At 42.3% G+C, this 20,300-nt stretch overlaps 2 protein-coding genes across 2 annotated transcripts in view; both read left to right on the forward strand.

Annotated features, from left to right (window-relative positions):
* The window catches only part of Hsdl2 (hydroxysteroid dehydrogenase like 2), a 42,346-nt gene extending 34,240 nt beyond the window's left edge, over window positions 1-8,106 (forward strand). Inside the window, exon 11 of the mRNA XM_006994016.4 lies at window positions 7,165-8,106. Coding sequence (XP_006994078.1) covers window positions 7,165-7,277 — 113 coding nt within the window. The 3' untranslated portion in view covers window positions 7,278-8,106. The remainder of the gene's footprint in view (window positions 1-7,164) is intronic.
* Window positions 8,107-14,168: 6,062 nt separating this feature from the next.
* The window catches only part of Kiaa1958 (KIAA1958 ortholog), a 172,953-nt gene continuing 166,821 nt past the window's right edge, over window positions 14,169-20,300 (forward strand). The window contains exons 1-2 of the mRNA XM_042271214.2: window positions 14,169-14,257; window positions 18,376-18,520. The gene's annotated coding sequence lies outside the window, so the exon portion shown is untranslated. The remainder of the gene's footprint in view (window positions 14,258-18,375; window positions 18,521-20,300) is intronic.

Below are 20,300 nucleotides of genomic sequence, written 5' to 3' on the forward strand. Positions count from 1 at the left end.
GTAGTCTTGGGAAGGCTGTTCTTAGGTTGCCTCTGTTGCCTCTTCTACCTCATCTGACAGATGGAAAGCCGATGGTAGGAGAAGCTGAGAGAGTAATGCTAGGAACAGAGATGATTAGAAAGGATCACTAAGTAGGCTTCATTCTACCTGACCTAAGGTACTGTACTTGCAAAGTGGAGTCGCTGCAGGCTCAGAGGTCAGCAGTAGCTCCCTTATAAAGTCAAGTCGCGCTTCTGCCTCACCAGAAGCCATGAAGGAGCCGAGCCAGCTCTTCCTCGCGCCCCAGGACCTTGCTTTTGTGGATTCTCTATTCCAGGGAATCCTCTGTATGATTTTATGTTCTGCTCAGTTAGCTCTAAAAGTGCTGAAGTAATTCTAAGGAGGATTTGTTCTGTTTTCTTGTCTTAGAATACACTCAAACTGGCAAGTTAACACAAACTCTAAGAAGTTAGGAACAGTACTCTCAATTAAGGCATTGCAATATTCAAATATAAAAGTCTTTCATATAAGGAATCAGAAAGTGTTACTCATATGTTTGTTCTCTAAAATCTTGTTAAACAGTATCGGTATATTCTCTGCTCTCCAGGGCCTGTTTTCCAGGTCTAAGAAGGGGTGCTAGCGGGGCTACATTGTAGACGAACCCAGTGACCAAAGTTTAGCTATTGTGTGTGTGGGCTCCTTGCATAAGTGTGGTCAGGTACAAATGCCCAAGCAGCTACACACATGTAGAGGCCAAATGAGGACATGTGGTGCCCTGCTCTATTGTGCTTTTCCATATTCCCTTCTGACAGGGTCTCCTGAAACCTGGAGCTCGGCTGTTCGCTAGCAAACCCCAGTAATTTATTATTAATGTGTAGGGAAGTGGATGGGTGTGGGTATGTGTGATGGGGTGGAGGAGCATGTGCATGCCACAGTGCACTTCTAGAGGGCAGGATGTTTTGTAACTTCTGTCCTTTCACCTTTATGTGAGTCCTGGGGATCTAACTCAGGTTGTCAGGCTTGCCCAGGAGCACCTTTATCCACTGAGCCATCATGAAGGTGATTGTTGCTCTTAATCACTCTGCTGTTCTAATGGACCTTCTAATCAATGGGTCGGTAAATCACCAGCCCCCTTTGCCTTAATTTAATGCAGGATTTCATGTAGCTCACACTGGCTGGGAAACTTCGTAGCTGCAGATGACTTGAGCTAACCTTCCTGCCCCACCTTAGTGCTGGCCCTGCTACTCTCAGCTCAGTGCCTTCTTTAACTTTCCCTTTTATATAAGCTTTCTCTCTTCCTGGGAATGTGTTCTTGCATTGGCTGGAGAGTTCCCCCAAGTCACGAGTTATCTGAGGCATATTTTAAAGCTGGAGTTTAGACTGGGAACATTCTGCTCTTGTCCTACATTCTATTTATCTTATAAGCTTTCCTTTATATGGGTACAGTTTAGACCTTGGAGCCCAAGAAGCCTCTTTTTAGAGATCTATCTTTTTGAGACCATGTCTATGTCTGTTTATATGGAGGCATACACCATTATAGGTATAGAAACCTGTAGTAACAACAATCTCTCTTTTGGCCAGTAGAGACCGCTGTGTGGGAAAGCAGTGAGGAGTCAACTGTCGATGGCTCCAGTGGCACATGCCTTCAGTCCCAGCTTTTTAGGGGCTGAGGCAGGAGGATTGCTTGAGCTAGGAGTTTGTGGCCAGTCTAGACAACAAAGTGAGGTTCCCTATCTCTTAAGGAAAAAGGAAAGAAAGTAGAGTTTAAGATTGCCTTATCAGCTGGGATGTGGTGGCACATGCTTTTAATCCAGTCCCGCAGAGGCAGGCAGATCTCTGTGAGTTCAAGGCCAGCCTGGGCTACAGAGCGAGTTCCAGGACAGCCAAGGCTACACAGAGAAACCCTGTCATGAAAAACACCCCTTCTAAAAATATTCCCTTATCTGAGGAGGGGTGCATATGTATATATTATTACATTGTGGTTAATAACATCCTTTGAAAGTTTTTTCCCTTATCAATATCATTTTGGTAAATTTTCATACAATAAAATCCATTAAGATAAACAAACATGATCCTTATTATATTTTTAGAATTAGTCAGCTTCCACTAAAACTGACTTTGAGAATTCTTCTGTTCCTTTGGAAAATTCCCAGTTTCTGTTTCGATCCAGTCCCTAGCTAGCCAAACATTATTGCTTTCGGTTTTTCCGTTTAGTTTTTATCAATGGAATTGAAGTGGATAGAGTCCTACATCGGACATTTTTCAGCTTAATGCTCTTAAGAGTCCTGCATGTGTCGGTAGTTTTAGTCACGTTCCTTGCTGCATATTTAATTGTATGGATATGCTGTATTATTCTTTTTCAGACTGGTAGCCCAGGCTGTCCTCGAGTTTGCTATATAACTGAGGCTGTCCCTGAAGTGCTGGTATTCCTGCCCCTACCTCGAAAGTTCTGGGATTATAAACATATACCATCATTGTCACACCATGTGTCATTCTCACACCATGTATCGTTTTGCCCCTCGCCAACTGATGGCCATTGTGCAGATTGGAGATTGTTGTTTTGTTCTGGGCCATTCTGAACACAGTGCTGGTGTCATTCCCATTTCCCCAGGAAATGTGAGCGTTTGTTGCTTTGAATTCTTGCCCTTGACAGTACTAATTTTTAGTTCAGTTGTTTTTAAAAATTTATTGCCATCCTAGTGGGATCTTAAAGTTTTGGTTTGGATGGTATTTTTAAAAATGTGCTTATTGCTGGGCAGTGGTGGCACATGGCTTTCTTTAATCCCAGCACGTGGGAGGCAGAGTCAGGCAGATCTCTGTGAGTTCAAGGCCAGCCTGGTCTATAGAGCGAGATCCAGGACTGGCACCAAAACTACATGGAGAAACCCTGTCTCAAAAAAAAGTGCCTATTGGTTATTTGTGTAACTTCTTAGAGAAATGTTTATTAAATCTTTCTTTAAAATTTTTTTTTTTTTTTTTTTTTAGCTGAGGACCGAATCCAGGGCCTTGTGCTTGCTAGGCAAACCCTCTACCACTGAGCTAAATTCCCAACCCCCCAAAATTTTTAGAGTCTGGAGAGATGGCTTAATGGTTAAGAGCTCTTCTAGAGGACCTGGGTTCAATTCTCAGCACCCACATGGCAGCTCACTGTCTATAAATTCCAGTTCCAGAGGATTCAGTACCCTCACACAGACATACATGCAGGCAATACATCAATCTACATAAAATAATAACAAATTATTAAAAAGGGTTTTAATATTATATATACAGGTGTTTTGCTTACATGTATATCTGAGCACCATTTGCATTCCTGGTGCCCATGGAGACCAGAAGAGGGCATGAGATCTTGAACTGGAGTGGAGTTACAGACAGCTGTGATCATGTGGGTGCTAGGAGCCAAACATAGGTTCTCTAGAAAAGCAGCAAGTGCTGTTAGCCACTGAGACATCTCTTCAGCTCCCCCTCTTCTCATTTTTAAATTGTCTTTTATCCGTGAGTTTTAAGAATTATTTTTATATTTCCAAGTATATTATATGCAACTATGTCCTGCTTTTTTACTCACTCTCTTTCTTCTTTTTTAAAGAGTGATTTATGTATAAGAGTGTATTTTTAAGTGTATGAGTCTGCGTGTGTGCTTGCATGCCAGAGAGGACACCAGATCTCAGTATAGATGGTGGTGAGCTGCCATCAGGTTTGCTGGGAAATGAACTCAGGAGAGCCATCTCTCCAGCCCCCCATTCACTTTCTTTTCTTTCTTTCTTTCTTTCTTTCTTTCTTTCTTTCTTTCTTTCTTTCTTTCTTTCTTTCTTTCTTTCTTTCTTTCTTTCTTTCTTTCTTTCTTTCTTTCTTTCTTTCTTTTTTTTTTTTTTTAGCTAAGGATCTAACCCAGGGCCATATGCTTGCTAGGCAAGTGTTCTACCACTGAGCTAAATCCCCAACCCCCCATTCACTTTCTTTCTTTTTTTTTTTTTTTTGGTTTTTTCGAGACAGGGTTTCTCTTGTGTAGCTTTGCTGGCCTCGAACTCACAGAGATCCGTCTGCCTCTGCCTCCCGAGTGCTGGGATTAAAGGCGTGCGCCACCACCGCCTGGCTTTCACTTTCTTGATGATACATTTTAAAGTAATTCTTAAAAAAAATTGGTAGGAGTATAAATTTATCTTTTTGTCATTGCTTATGCCTTTATTGTCAATTCTAAGAGTCCTTACCGAACTTAGGGCTATAAAGATTTGTATTAGTTAATTTTCTGTTGCTGTGATAAAAATGCCATGACCCAAAGCAACTTACATAACACAGAGTCTGTTTTATCTTATGGTTCCAGAGGGAGCATCCATAATGGTGAGGGAGGCATGCAGCAGGTAGACAGAGCTGAGAGATCACTTCTCAGCTGCACACAAGAAACCAAGAGGAAACTGGAAGTAGGACAGGATATACATTCTCAAAGCCTCCTTGCAGTGGTCTACCTCCTCCAGCAAGCTTCATGTCCTACGAGTTCTGTAACCTAACCAGTACCACAGACTGGGAGCCTACAGAGGACATCCTCATTTAAATCCACAGTACCCCTGTGTTTTCTTTTAAGACTTTAAATTTTTAGTTCTCACATTTAGGTCTATGGTCCATTTTGAGTTAATTTTTTTACTTTTATTTGTATGAGGTTGTGTATGGGGTAGATGGGTGTGTGTACCATAGCACTTCTGTGGAGGTCAGAGGACAATTTGGTAGTCCTGTTCTCTCCTTTAACCTTTATATGGGTTGTGGTTTTGAACTCAGGTCACCAGACTGAGTCATCTCTCCAGGATCAATATTTTTACTTCTTTATTATTATTATTAATATTGTTGTTAATAATCTCCAACATCATGAATTATTTCAGGGTTTTTATTCTGCATCTGCATTTCCTATTTACCTCAAATTGCTTTTTGCATGTTTTTTGCTTTGTTTTGAACCTGCATATGTCACAGGTGAGAGGAGGGATAGGTCACTAATGTACCAAACACATGCTGTGCCTTCTAGGAGATATGAGCAGTGTCTAAACTGTCACAGTGTAAGGAAGTCATAAATGCTGGTTGGGCATACCTGGCTAAGAATTGAAGCACTGATGTACACAAGTTGTGTGGCTTTGAGCAAGTTAAATTCCTCTTTGAGCCTCGGTTTTCCTGTTAACCCTGTGCTCCAGATTGAACTGACACTGATTTAATAGTAGAAAAGAGAGCAAAGGTCCTTCTCTCTACAGAGCTAATATTATTTGTTAGTAGCTACAGCTTTTTTGGGAGGGTGGGGGCAGGGATGTTGTTGAAGGGTTTCTCTGTGTATCCCTGGCTGTCCTGGAACTTGCTCTGTAGACCAGGCTGGCTAGAATTCAGAGATTTGCCTACCTCTGCCTCATGAGTGATGGGATTATAAGGCAGGAGAGTGTGTGCCACCATCTCCTGCCTTATAATTCTATTTTTAATGCTTACACTTCTCTGGTTGAAAAATGCCAGCATACTTTTGTGTTCATAGAGTATACTGTAGTTGGACTTTTGTTTGGGCCACCAGCACACAAATAATAATATAGAGACTTACTATTATGAAAGCTTGGCCTTAGCTTAGGCTTGTTCTCAACTAGCTCTTATAACTGAAATTAATCCATTTCTGTTAATCTATGTTCTGCCACGTGATGTTACCTTTCTTCCATCTCGCTTGTGTCTCCTGGCAAATCCCATCTTTCTTCTTCTCAGAGTTCTCTCTCTGCCTGGAAGTCCCGCCTATACTCTTCTGCCTAGCTATTGACCGGTCAGCTTTTTATTACACCGATCACAGCAACTCATCTTGACACAATGTAAAAATATCCTGCAACACTATATTAAAAATAAAACCATTTCTTAAATGTAGCTAGAGTTTCCCTGCCTTGCCCACAGTCAGGACAAATCTTTGTCACCCACCAGTCCCACAGCCGCTCAGACCCAACCAAGTAAACACAGAGACTTATATTGCTTACAAACTGTATGGCCGTGGCAGGCTTCTTGCTAACTGTTCTTATAGCTTAAATTAATTCATTTCCATAAATCTATACCTTGCCACGTGGCTCGTGGCTTACCGGCATCTTCACATGCTGCTTGTCCTGGCAGCAGCTGGCAGTGACTCCTTCTGCCTTCCTGTTCTTTCTTTTCTCCTCTCTGTTAGTCCCGCCTATACTTCCTGCCTAGCCACTAGCCAATCAGTGTTTTATTTATTGACCAATCAGAGCAACACATTTGCCATACAGACAATCCCACAGAACTTAAATTGTGTGTGTGTGTGTGTGTGTGTGTGTGTGTGTGTGTGTGTGTGTGTGTGTGTGTTTGCATGTTTATTTGAGTACACATGTTTGGGTACCACTGTGCATGCATAGAGGTCAGAGAACAACCTTGGGTGTCAGTTCTCACCTTCCACCACTAGACAGGGTGTCTTTGTTCAATGCTATATATGCCATGCAAGCTGTCCACAAGCTTTTATGGATTCTATCTCTGCCTCCCATCTCAAAGCAGGAACACTAGGATTACAGATGTGCACTATAGTGCCAGCTTTACCAAGGTTATGAGGATTTGCACTGAGGTCCTCACACTTGTGCAACAGGTACTTTACCCACTGAGCCATCTCCCCAGCTCCTAAATGCTATATATTTAATGGTCTTAGTTGTTTGTTGTGACACAATGTCACTGTTTAGCTCAGGCTGGTTTTGAACTTATGATCCCCCTGACTCAGCCCCCAACTGTTGGTGTTACAAGATGTGTGTTGCCGTGCCCAGCTTAATAATCATTTGTAAATATTTTAGACATTTTTGCACCATTTGATTTCTTGAATTTAAGCTTGAAATAGTTAAAGAGTTTAATAAGCTATAACAGATTGGAAAATTAAGTAACATAGTATTTACCTACCAGAATTCATTTCCTTAGAGTGCTGTAACCAGCATATGTATAAATGTAGCATCTTGAGCTTTCTGCCATTATTTTCTGCAGACTGTTTCTTACTTTATCTTCCGTATGATAGGATATTGTTAACATCCAAATCAGGAACAAGATTCCCTGGATAGTAATATGCAATGTTGTAATTGAAATCTCTGAGTTCTGGGATTTATATAACTAGGAAATTCTTAGAATGCACGTTCTTGCAGTGGCCCACCCCTCAGGGCACTAATGCTGCATTCTCTGTCTCATTTCTCATTTTAGGGAAACTAAAGCCAACCATGGCATTCATGTCGGGAAAACTGAAGATTAAAGGAAACATGGCCCTCGCAATCAAACTGGAGAAGCTAATGACCCAGATGAATGCCAGACTGTGAAGGACAAGGGCAAAAGCATCGACTCTTCTCAGAAGTAAAAAGCCTCAAGAGTTAACATCAGATGTCTCCTCCACTGTCTTATAAGGACACATATGTTTGTTCTGGAAAAAAGTAGAATTTCTGTATCTATATGATTTGAAATTGTAATTAAAACAACTAACCAATTAATTACAAGTTTAATTAAGTGGCATCTAATACATTTTTTTTCCTTTTTCAGATTTTCCCTCTAAGCCTTTATTTCACTCATTGCTTTTTTTGCAGGAAAACTATATATCATGAAAAACTAATCAGTATCAAGCAATAGAATTAGCTATTTACAAAACTTCTCATGTAAAATGAAGTTACTTTATCTTCACAAAGACAGATGGGCGAAGAACTATACAATATATCTCTTGCCTACTGCCCCTGCCTTTTTTTTTTTTTTTTAAGGACCTTTGTTTTTCCTAGCAGTGTTTTATAAACTTCAGTGTATAATGCTTGCAGGCAAAATTTTGTTTAACTTATCACAAGCATTTTACATTATTGATACTATTCTAGATATCTTTAAATTTTTAGCTTTTCCTTTTTTTTTTCCAGATGGGATAACCCAACTGGCCTTGAACTCAGGTCAGTCCTTCTGCCCCAGTGTCCTTAGTGCTATGATGACAGATGTGAGCCAAGATGCCTAGCTAAATTGAGTATTCAGTGCTAACATATGGAAATATAATTTTGTTGGTATGCCTTATGCCATGTAATAGTTAGCTCTACTTACTACCTTTAGCAGCTTTAAAAACAGATTCTTGAAATCATGTTATATTCAAATAAAGATGAATTTGTCTCTTTTTTTTCATTTTGTGTGTCTTTTATTTCTTTTTCTTGTCATATTACACTGTTAGGCCAATATAATAGTGAATACTAATGGTAAGAATGGATAACCCAGCCTGTATAACACACTAAGACCTGTCGCAAAAATATAACAATACAAAACAATACCAGTTTTACCTAATATATAAATCACTATATAATCCATTCACTAAACATATAATGCACTGTTCTGAGCCCCCTCCCAAGTTAAGCAACCATCATCACAATGAATTAGAACCTAAAAATTAAGGTTAAAAAAAGCTGGGTACATTTGTTGCACTGACATCCATTTGGGGCTTAACAGAAGTTACTTAAAACCCTTTTGTGCCCTGTTGACTTTTGCCCATGCAAAACTTATTCTCTGGTGGTGTTTTATGATATAGTCTACCTGTTTCTTATCCCAGTGACTCAAACCCAACATACTTGATAGCTACTAACCATAATAAAAACAAATAGCACACCATTTTAGCATCTTGGAAAAAAAATTCTCTTTGGCTAGTGTTTTCTTTAAACACCCAATACATAATGTAAGCATTACATCTTGGATGGAAAGTTATCTTGGCAGTAGGTAGCTAAGGAATATCACAAAGTCACACTGCACAACAAACCTCACACACAAGATTTATTGGGAGGGAAAAAACCCAGGAGGCTGCCTCTGGATGGAAAACAGCAAAGAATTGAACAGGATACAAAGCTTATATAGAGTTTCTTGGGAAGGGGATGGAACTTTTCAGGGTAGAGCTTTCCAGGGTGGAGATTGATGGGATTTCATGTACAGAGATTGGGCTTTTTACTCTGTAGGGTAAGGGCAGGGTCCAACAGTCAGGGCACTTAGAATATTCTGTGGGTGGAACCTGGCAGTTAGAGGTCCTTGGGGGAGGGGCCTGGCCACTCATGTGGCTCAAGGGGCTTATATTCCCTCCCTTTTGTTCATTAATGATAAACAATCAGATCACAGGAAGGGGGCAATGTTATCATTGAACTACTTCCTGCTGAGTCAGGGCGTAGTCAAAGTCATTGGGAATCACTGGCCTCTGGATCTGTAGCTACACACCAGTAATACTATAATAGCAACTGATTAAAAGTCTGGTTAGAGATCTTTTGAATATATTGTTGAAATCTAGACAAGAAGTTTAATAAGGCAAGGTACAACTAGTAGGATTAAGAAAAGCAGGAGAAGGGAGTTAAGAATGGTAGTATCTAATTCCATATTGGACTGTCAATGAGCCACTATCCGGAGGCATCAAGCTGTTTCTTACATTTTTGGAGATCCATCAGATTTTGTCTTTTAACTATACTTGACTGGTTGACATAGACGCAACATTCCTCCCTGAGGAAGAGACAAAGACCACCTCTTTCTGCTGTTAGTGAATCCAATTCTTGTAGATTTTGTAGCACTTATTGTGGCCCAGTGAATCTATTTGGCCCTGGAGGGTAAGGATAGTCTGAACTGTTGGAGATCCTGGATGAACTGGGGGAAAACCAATGGTAAATAGCTAGGAAAGTAGTCAATCCCAGGTTTGGGCACCAAAATGTGTCACAGCTCTGATAGGAAGGTATCCTGGCAGTTGGAAGCAAAGGAATACCTACAGCTTATCTTGTCACTCCTGTGTGGCTTTTGTAGTAAAGTAGACAAAGCAGGGAGTTCTGTAGTGACACTTACCCAATAGAAGGGGAGAGACAAGTGGTTAGAGCAGGTAGAGGAGAAAATAGCTGGTGAAGTGCAAGTGTCTGAGTAAGTAGAATTGCACACGTGGTGGGGCCCTGAAGGGTGTTGTAGGGAGTGTGCCCAGTGAATTGGCTAGACAAATATATGAAGCAATGTAGGTGGGGGCAGAGGGACTCCCCTAGAATGGACCAAGCAAATGGAAGGGGCCTTCAACAAAATCAAAACAGCCTTGCTAGAGGCCCCGGTGTTGGTCTTGCTGGATGTCACAAAGCTGTTTCACCTATACATGGACAAAAAGAAAGTGGTAGCCAAAAAGTCAGGGTAACCCAGACTCTCAGACCCTGGAAGAGGCCAATGGCCTATTTGTCAAAGAAGCTAGATCCGGTGGCAATGGGATGGCCCCCATGTCTCCACATAATAGCAGCCACTGCCTTGTTGGTCAAGGACTTGGACAAACTGATTCTTGGCCAGGCCCTCATAGCAACCACAGCATATGCTATAGAAGGGGTCCTCAGACATTTACCTGATAGATGGCTGACCAAGGCCAGTCTGATTCACTATAAGGTTTTGCTCTTAACTCTCCCTCAAGTCCAATTTTCCACCAGTAGTGCTCTCAACCCAGCCACCCTGCTCCCAGACCCAGACCTGGATGGCCCTCTACATGACTGCCAGGAAATCTTGTGCCACCTACAGGGAACAAGGTCAGACCTTGGTGACTCAATTTAAAAGAGGCCAACATCACCTGGTACAAGGATGGCAATAGGTTCATCAAGGATGGCACCATGTGTGTGTGTGGGGGGGGGGCAGTAACTATGGAACAGGCAATCATCTGGGGGAGAAGCCCTGTTCTCAGGTATCTCAGCCCAAAGGGCTGATTAATAGCCCTGACCAAGGCCTTGCAGATGGGGAAAGGGAAGAGACTCAACATACAGACAGACAGTCGATATGCCTTTGCCACTGTGCACGTCCATGATGCCATCTACAAGGAAAGGGGTCTCCTGATGGCAGAAGGAAGGGCTATCAAGAAGAAGCAGGAGATCCTGAATGGTTGCCTGGGAAAATGACTGCCATGCACTACCCAGGACATCAGAAAGGAGAGGACCCTGTTTCTAAGGGAAACAAGTGGGTAGATGTAGTCACATGAGAAGCAGCCCTTCAGGTGGCAGCTGCCCTGATAGTCAACGTGCCTAAACTAGCAGCCCCAACCTTGCCCAAAATCCCTGCCTATACCAAAAAGGAACTTCAGAGGATTTAAACTTACACCAATGTCTACAAAAAGGATGGATGGAACAGGATTCCTGATGGGCAGATTATCCTCCCTTCAGATTTTGCCAGCCAATTAGTCTGGCAGATACATCAAAGTACCCATTTGGGGGAGAGGAGAGGAAAATACAAGTCCAACTAAGAAAAGCAAACCTCAAGGTGTTCGACCTGAGACCAAAAATGGAGGAAGCCATAACCCACTGTCCGACATGTCAACTGGTGAATGCCAAATCAGGCACAGGAGCATCAGTAGGGAGCAGAGAAAGAGGAATGCAGCTTGGCGCCAATTGGGGGATTGACTTCACTGAGGTAAAGCCTGGGATCTATGGCTACAGGTACCCGTTGGTCTTTATAGATACCCTTTCAGTATCCACCGAAGCTTACCTGTTGCACGAATTCTAAAGGTCTTATAGTAATAAAAACCCGGAGCCAGATATTGGGGTAAATGCTGAAAGAGAGACAAAGGAACCAGCCACTGCCATGCCTCACCTCACCAACTCCACGGATCCTCTGACTGAAATCTCCGAGTCCTCAGTCAAAAGCTCTCTAGTTCCTGTCTCCTCACACCTTATATGCCTTTCCCCACCCAGCCATTTCACTTCCTATCTCAGCCTTCCTAGTGCTGGGATTTATGGCATGTGTGCTTCCCAAATACTGCGGTTAAAGGCGTGTGCCACCACTGCCTGGTTCTGTTTCTCTCCTAGAATGGATCATTCTCATGTAATCCAGGGTAGCTTTGAACTCACAGATATACAGATGGATCTCTGCCTCCCAAGTGCTAGGATTAAAGGTGTGTGCCACCACTGCCTGGCATCTAGTGGTTTGTTCTGTTCTCTGATCTTCAGGCAAATTTTATTAGGGTACACGATATATCACCACACTTGCTCTACCAAAATGAGACAGCCACTGTTGTGGCCAAGAAACTTCTAGAAGGTATCATCCCCTTTTTGTATGGACTTCCTGTCTTATTAGGCTGAGACAATGGCTTTATCTCTCCGGTAACCCAAAAAGCTAGTTAAGGTTATGGGAACAAATTGGAAGCTTCATTGTACCCCCAGAGTTTAGGCTACATAGAAAGAATAAATTGGCCCCTAAAGGAGACCTTACTAAATTAACCCTTGAGACTGGCAGTGACTGGGTACCCACCCTTCCCTTCACTCTTTTTCAGGTTCGCAATTCTCCTTACACATTGAATTTAACCCTGTTAGAAATAATGTATGCCAGACCCCCAGCCTTATTACCCAGTCTTAAGGCAGAATTGTTAGCTGAATTTGATGACCAAAAATTTCTCTCCTCTCTACAAGTCTTGTTCCACGTGCAGAAACAGATTTGGCCCCAAATACGTGCTGTCCACGAGAAGGCATCTCTGCCTGTTCCTCACAGGTTCTGGCCAGGGGACTCGTCGATTATCAAAAGACACTGAAAGGAGACCTTTGGGGCCTGGCTGGAAGGGATCCTACACTATCATCCTGACAATGTCCACACTACCAAAGTAGATGGGGTCCACACCTGCATATACCACTCTCACACGAAATCCGAAGATCCACACAACCATCCTGAGGACAGTGCCCCAGAGGAGGCCAACCCTGGACTATGGAGGGCCATTACATACCCGCAGGACCCTCTCAAACTAAGAATCCAGAAAGTCATTGAACCAGCTAAGTGATGGGCTTGCTCTATGCTTCCTTAGTTTCCTTGGTTCACGTCTGCTGGGTTTTTCCCAAACCCCCATCAGCCCCTTAACCTCACTTGGAAGGTCATCAGTATAGACTTGGGGGAGGTCCTAAATCAGACCACCCACTCTACCCCCTTGGGGACCTGCTTTCCTGATCTGAACTTTGACTTGGGGGCACTTTGAGCAGAAAGGGTGAACCTGGTGTTGCATGGGTGCGTCTACACTGATTTGTTTCTTCAAAAACATTATCTCCATTTCTATGTTTGCCCTGGACATGATATAACTAAGGCCCAGGAAAGGACCTGGGGGGGGGGGCAGCAAATGGCTATTTCTGTGCCTCATGGAATTGTGTCTCCAGGGGTGACAGTTGGTGGGAGGCCCCAAAGACTGGGGGGACCTTATCAGAGTAAAAAGGGCACATGAACCTGCCTGTCACCCTGGACTTGGTGAAAAGGGGGCATGCAACCCAGTATTGATCAGTTAAGTTTTAGTTCTATTTAGATCTCAGTTTCTGTTTCAGTTTTGGTTTCTGATTAGGCAGATGAGGGAGATATTGCATACCAGGCATGATTCAGCACTTACAGCCCCAATCAATCAGCAACATATTATTGTGGCTGCTGCTCGTTTGGCCAATCATGTTTAGGATGACCTAATCCCCGCCTGGTTGTCTATAAAAGGAGCCTTTGAGCTTCTCTGGGGGTCATCACCATTTTGTTGTGTGCTGACCCCTGCATGCAGGAACTCTTCTCTCGAGAAATAAATGCTCTTGCTTTTGCATACATGAATGATGGTCTTTTATGGGGTGATCTGCAGATCCTAACAGTACCTCTACTTCCAAGAGCACCAGAGGGGTACTAGACACTCAACAGTTACTTCCTCAGACTCAGGGAAACATTTACACTGACCAAAGGGGGAACTTACCTAATTATTGTTGGTGGATGGAGAGCTGAGCCAGAAGGTGAGTCTGTTGTGGGTAGACTGGAGATGAGGAGTAGGGTCCCAGTGCAAGCTTAGACCATGAGGGGAAATGCAGGCACTAGGAGAGCCTATCTGAGTTACAGCACCCAGTATAAGCATTACAGGTTGGATGGGAGGGTATCTTGGCAGCAGGGAGCCAAGGAATACCACAAAGTTATACTGCACAACAAACCTCACACACGAGATTTATTGGGAGGGGAAAAAAACTCCAGGAGGCTGCCTCTGCTCAGGTGAGAAACAGCAGAGAACTGAATAGGATACAGGGCTTATATAGGGTTTATTGGGAAGGGGGTGGAACTTCTTAGGGTGGAACTCTCCAGGGTAGAAATTGAAGAGATTTCATGTCCAGAGATTGGGTTTTTTACTTTGTAGGGTTGGGGCAGGGTCCAGAAGTTATGGCAGTTAGAGTGTTCTGTTGGTGGAACTCGGCATTTAGAGGTCCTTGAAGGGAGGGGCTTGGTCACTCGTGAGGCTCAAGGGGCTTACACATAAGCCCTCGGTGAAGTCTAAAATATGACCGTGGACATATTTTAACCAACACAGCACCAAAAGGTAGGGGTGGTTGTCTGTACCCTAAAGCACTGCCCGTAGTAGGCAGCAGATAACTGCTAGGTACCTGCCCCCACCCGGGGAGTTGCCGAGACAGGGCCCCCTTAAGACCTAGATTGCTTGCTCTCTCTTGACTACCTTGTGGTCTTGGATGCTGGTGCTGCAGATCAAGGCAGAGTTCTCCAGGAAACTGTGTTGGACTGAGCCCCACCCTCCTGGATCCCGACACCAGCTCCTTTGTGCTTGCTGTGAGTTAACACAGAATATGTCCCTTTGATTATCAGATAGACTCTGTGGAACTTCCTCATTACCAAAGATTTAATTTTTTTAAAAATCATTTAATTTTATGAGTGTTGTGTATATGTGTACCATGTGTGTGCCTGGTCCCCATGAAGGTCAGAAGAGGGCATCAGGTTCCCTGGAACAAGTTCGAGATGGTTTCGAGTCACCATGTGGATTCTGGAACCAATCTTGGTCTTTTGCAAGAGCAACAAGTGCTCTCCACCACTGAACCACTTCTTCAGTCCAATTTCCTTCCCTTCTGCCTCTTTCCTGCCTCTAGTTAAGTTTCCTGTTCTCAGCACCTCCAACCTTCTTGAGATCCAAGAATAATAAATTTGTGTTTTACTCATTTTGATTGTACCTCATAGCTCTCCTAATTGACACCTGAATCTAACTTTTGGTCATGGCTCTAGAAAGTCACCTTTGTGGCTTATAGTCAAACAAAACAAAAAACTCGTAACAAAAATCACAACAAATACTACTTCCTTCCTTTTTACTGTCAACTAGTATTTCACTGTATGATGATACAACACTCACCCCTTCATAAACTGATGGACAGCTGAGTTCTTTCCAGTTTGGGGTTACTATGAATAATGTTGCCTGTGAATATTCATTCATGTAAATTATTTGTGCTGATACAATTTTTCTTGGCCAGAAGTTCTGCAGTGTTGTATGGGAATTTTGTTTAACCTTTTTCAGGACTGCCATGTTTTCCAAAGTGCACAGCACCCTGCTAGCACCAAAGTGGAGTTCTGGTACCCCACCTCTGGTATCCCACCTCCTCACCAGTGCTTCAACTGCCTTTGCCATCATCATCCTAGTGGATGCACACCGGCGTCTACTGCGGTTTTGGTTGAAATGTCCCCAGTGGGCTCTATTTGATTATTTTAAATTCCTACTGTGCAGTGAAAGCCTCCATTCTGTCCTGTATGTCTTGATCATATTAATCACAGCTGTTCTAAAGGTTCTAGCGAATGACCAGGACATCTGGGACATGTGTGCATGTTTTTACTGTCCTCTTTTCATTTTTGTTTTCATTCTTTTTTCTTGTTATATATATGGTAATTATTGGTAGGGTACCAGATATTATGTAGGAAAAAATTTGAAAAGCTCCTTTACCAAAGATTTATATTTGGCAGGCAGAATATTGGAACTTCATCAACCAGGGACAGAGATAGTTCAAGGTTGAATTGTAGGCACTGGTGGGACCATTCTGATTTGCTTTTGCTCTGACTTTGGTTCATGATCAGTCTCAGTTCAGACACTGGTGTGTACCCAGGACTACACTCCTATCTAGAAACTCTTCCCAGCACTGTCTTAGTCAGGGTCACTAGTGCTGTGATGAACATCATGACCAAGCAAATTGGGGAGGAAAGGGTTTATTCGGTTTATACTTCCACATCACTGTTCATCATCAAAGGAAGTCAGGACAGGAACTCAAGCAGGACAAAAACTCATACAGGAACCTGGAGGCAGGAGCTAATACAGAGGCCATGGAGAACTGCTTACTGGATTAATCCCAATGGCTTTCTCTGCCTACTTTCTTATAGAACTAAGAACCACCAGCCCAAGGATGGCACCACCTACAATGTGCTGGGCACTCCCCCACCAATTACTAATTGAGAAAATGCCTTACAGGCCTGTGTAGTAGAATGTTATTTTAAGGTGTGTTACTTTTGCTTATGTTGCATATGTTTAGATCTGTGAAGCTGTGTTACTGTGCCTGTCTAAAACACCTGATGGTCTAATAAAGAACTGGCCAATAGCAAGGCAGGAGAAAGGATAGGTGGGGCTGGTAGGCAGAAAGAATATATAAAGGGAGAAATCTGGAAAAAGGAGAACTAGGAGCCAGATGAGGAGGACTCCAGGGGTCAGCCACCCAGCTACACAGCAAGCCACAGAGTAAGAGTAGGATTTACAGAAGTTAGAAAAAAACCCAGAGGCAAAAAGTAGTCGGAATAAGTTAAGGAAAGCTGGCAAGAAACTAAGCCAAGCTAAGGCTGGGCATTCATAAGTAAGAATAAGCTTCCATATGTGATTTATTTGGGAGCTGGATGGTGGGCCCCCCACAAAAGAGCAAAGAGCAAAAACCTCCAACAACAGGCCTGCCTACAACCTAATCTTATAGAGGGATTTTCTTTGTTTTGTGTTTGCTTTTCGAGACAGGGTTTCTTTGTGTCACTTTGGCTGTCCTAGAACTTGCTCTGTAGACCAGGCAGGCCCTGAACTCACAGAGATCCATCTGCCTTTGCCTCCCAAGTCCTGGGATTAAAGGCATGTGCCACCACCACCTGGCTGGAGGCATTTTCTTTCTTTCTTTCTTTCTTTTTTAATTCATTTATTTTTATTTTTATGTGCATTGGTGTTTTGCCTGTATGTGTGTCTGTGTGAGGAGTGTCGGATCTTGGAGTTATAGACAGTTGTGAGCTGCCATGTGGGTGCTGGGAATTGAACCCGGGTCCTCTGGAAGAGCAGTCAGTGCTCTTAACCACTGAGCCATCTCTCCAGCCCTGGAGGCATTTTCTTAATTGAGGTCCCTCCTCTCAGATGATGCCATATCGCGGACTATGGGGGTCCAGCCCCTCCATAGTTCCCTCCCAGGGTCTGGGAAGAATCTATAACCAGCTGATAATTAATCTTTGATGAAAAGAAATGAGTTTATGTACATGAAACTCCTTAGTTCATACACTTTATTATTCTGTGTGGGTTCTCTCTCTACACAGCTTCTATTCTGCTCTCATGCCTAGCTCCTTTCTTGCTGGATTTCTCCCTACATTAATCTGCTGTCCCCTCTAAGTTCTATCTTAATTCTTTCATCTTAGTTCTGCTCCATCTAGGTACTTATCCATCTAGTTCTTTCCCATCTTAGCTCCTCTCTCATCTCCTTCTTTCTATCTTGTTCTTCCCCATCTGACTCTTCCTCATTTTCCATCTCATTCCTCTAATCCTCTCTTCTTGCCCTTCAGTCTAGTTCTTCCCTGTCTGTTTGTTTCTTCAGTCTAGTTCTTACCCATCTGGTTTTTCCATTCTCTTTTCTGTCTCCCTTTTTCTCTCAGTTCTCTCTAAGTCTCTCTGGAATCCAGTTATAAACCCAAGCAATAGCAAATCTCTGGCCCAGCAAAGTCACCAGGCTTAAATTCTATGGGGTCATAAAGGTAGGTTAAGAATTTTCCTCTGGTAGTGACTGTCACGCCTTCTTTTACAACTGTGATAGCTGTGAATGCAGCCCAACAAAATGGCAAATTTACTTAAAAGAGTATGGGAGTGGCAAAAGAGGAGGTCAACTGAGTGCTAATGACCAGGCAGTATATCAAAAAACGGATCTATGTGCTCAGTCTACTTTCCGAGAAGTGGTTAGGTAAGAAGTTATGGGTCTGTTAGTAAGGTTGTATCAGAAAGGAGGATCTCACCCTAATTTGCACAAGAAATAAAGCTATCCACCTGACCTAGGAGACAGGTGTAGTTTTGTATGGCCTTGGATGCTTGATAGGCATTTTAGATAAATACATTGTTAGGAGTTCTTGGAAGCATGCAAGAAAATCATTTTAGGAACCAGCTTTTATATATATATATATATATATATATATATATATATATATATATATATATATATATATACCAGCATATATATATATACACATATACATGCTCTCATGCCTAGCTCCTTTCTTGCTGGATTTCTCCCTACGTTATATACATGTATATATGTATATACACATATACATGCTAAAATATCACCAAGACTTCTTAAGCCATGGCTTAACCTTTGGAGAAGTCCTTGACTTTTCCAAGCAGTAGCTTTTGTGCTAGTAGCTGAAGTCCATTATGTTTTCCTGCAGCCTGCAGCAACCCCAGCTTGTGTGAAGTTGACATGAAACTCTCCAGCCCAAGCACCATGAGGCAGCTGAAGATGCCTTTTAGAATGTTTTTCTGTAGCAGTTTCTTTCCACTTCTGTGCTTGGCTCCTTGCCCCTTGTTTTGCAGGTAAGGAATCCATAAGTTCTCTGGGGCAAACAGACATAAAGAATGGCTGTTTTTACAGCAAAAACATATAGTTAATTGTGGCAAAAGTAGAATATAAAATTTAGTCTCCTAATAACTTGTAGTATATCCTGGTGGTGTTAACTATATTTAAATCTTTATTTTTATTCATTTGTTTCTTTATTTATTTATTTACTTATTTTATTGTGAGACAAGCTTTCTTTATATAGCCCTGGCTGTCCTGGAACTTCCTCAGTAGACCATGCTGGCCTCGAACCCATTGAGATTTGCCTGCCTCTGCTTCCTGAGTGCTGGAATTAAATGTGTCTGCCACCACCACCTAATTATATTTAAATCTTCATGCCACTGTTGGCAGAGTTATCTAATCTGTGATAGCTGTGAATGCAGCCCAACAAAATGGCAAATTTACTTAAAACAGTATGAGATTTATTATTTTATTAAGGATTTTTATTTATTTATTTATGTGTGTGCATCTGTGTATATATGCTTTGGTGTGCTTGGGTGCCCATGGAGTCCAGAAAAGTGTGTTGAATCCTTTGGAGTTAGAGTTACAGGTGCTATGAGCTATAGGATGTATGTGCTGGGAACTGAACTCAGGTGTTCTGGAAGAATAGGAAGCATTCTTCAACGCTACACCCTCTCCAGCCTCGAGATTTACATTTTTAATATGTATTTTGTGTAAGTCTGTGTGTGGGTGTGCATGTGGGTCAGAGGACAACTTGCAAGAACAGGATCCATTCCTCCGCCACGTGGGTCAGACTTGTAGGTAAGCATCTTCCCCAGCTTGAGGGCCCATTATAAAATTTTGTTTTTAATACTTTTTTTTTCTTTTTTTTCCAAGACAGGGTTTCTTTGGGTAGCCCTAGGTATCCTGGACCTCATTCACAATGCCTTTTCAAACAATATTCAATTGTGCAGTTCTTGAGCATGGACTTCGTAGGTGGTGTCATGTTGCAGTTTCAATGTTGGATATGCCCACTAGTAGGCCCGATTAATTCCTATTTTGCCTTTCCCTCCATGATTTCAGTGACACCTGCTATCTCACAAATATGGAATCATTTGGTACTTGTCCATTTGTAATAGGCTTATTTCATTTAGAATAGGTTCATTCATGTTGTAGCATGGGACAAGATTTTTTTAAAGGCTGAATACTATTTGTATTTTCTTTATTATCTCTCAATAGGCATGTAGGTTGCTTCCACATCTTGGGATATTGTGATCTGATACCTCTTTAAGACTTTATCTTTTGGACGCATGCCTAGAAGTGAGATTACTAGGTCATATAATTTAATTTTCATCTTTTGAGAATCTGCCATTTTGTTTTGCATAGTGGCTGCACCTTATTATATCAGTAATGCATAAGGGTTCCATTTTTCTCCACAGGAGCATGTCTTAGGAAAATGTAGCAATTAACTATGTGTAGTGGATTTTTTTGCCTGCCTGCCAGCTCCCAAATGAACAAAGACATGGAGACTCTTTATTAATTATAAAAGCGCGGACAATGGCTTACACTTGTTACTAACTAGATCTTACAACTTAAACTAACCCATTTTTATCAATCTACCTTTTGTCTCATGGCTTTATTACCTTTACCCTGTACTGCCCATGCTCCTTCCTCTCCGTCTGGCTGGTGACTCCCCATGTCTCCACCCTTCTTCCCAGAGTCTTCGCTGTCCCGAAAATTCTGCCTAGCTGTTGGCTGTTCAGCTTTTTATTAAACCAATCTGAGTGATAAATATTCACAGTGCATAAAAAGATTATT

The sequence above is a fragment of the Peromyscus maniculatus genome, chromosome 2, assembly GCF_049852395.1.
Source record: "Peromyscus maniculatus bairdii isolate BWxNUB_F1_BW_parent chromosome 2, HU_Pman_BW_mat_3.1, whole genome shotgun sequence".
NCBI lineage: Eukaryota > Metazoa > Chordata > Mammalia > Rodentia > Cricetidae > Peromyscus > Peromyscus maniculatus.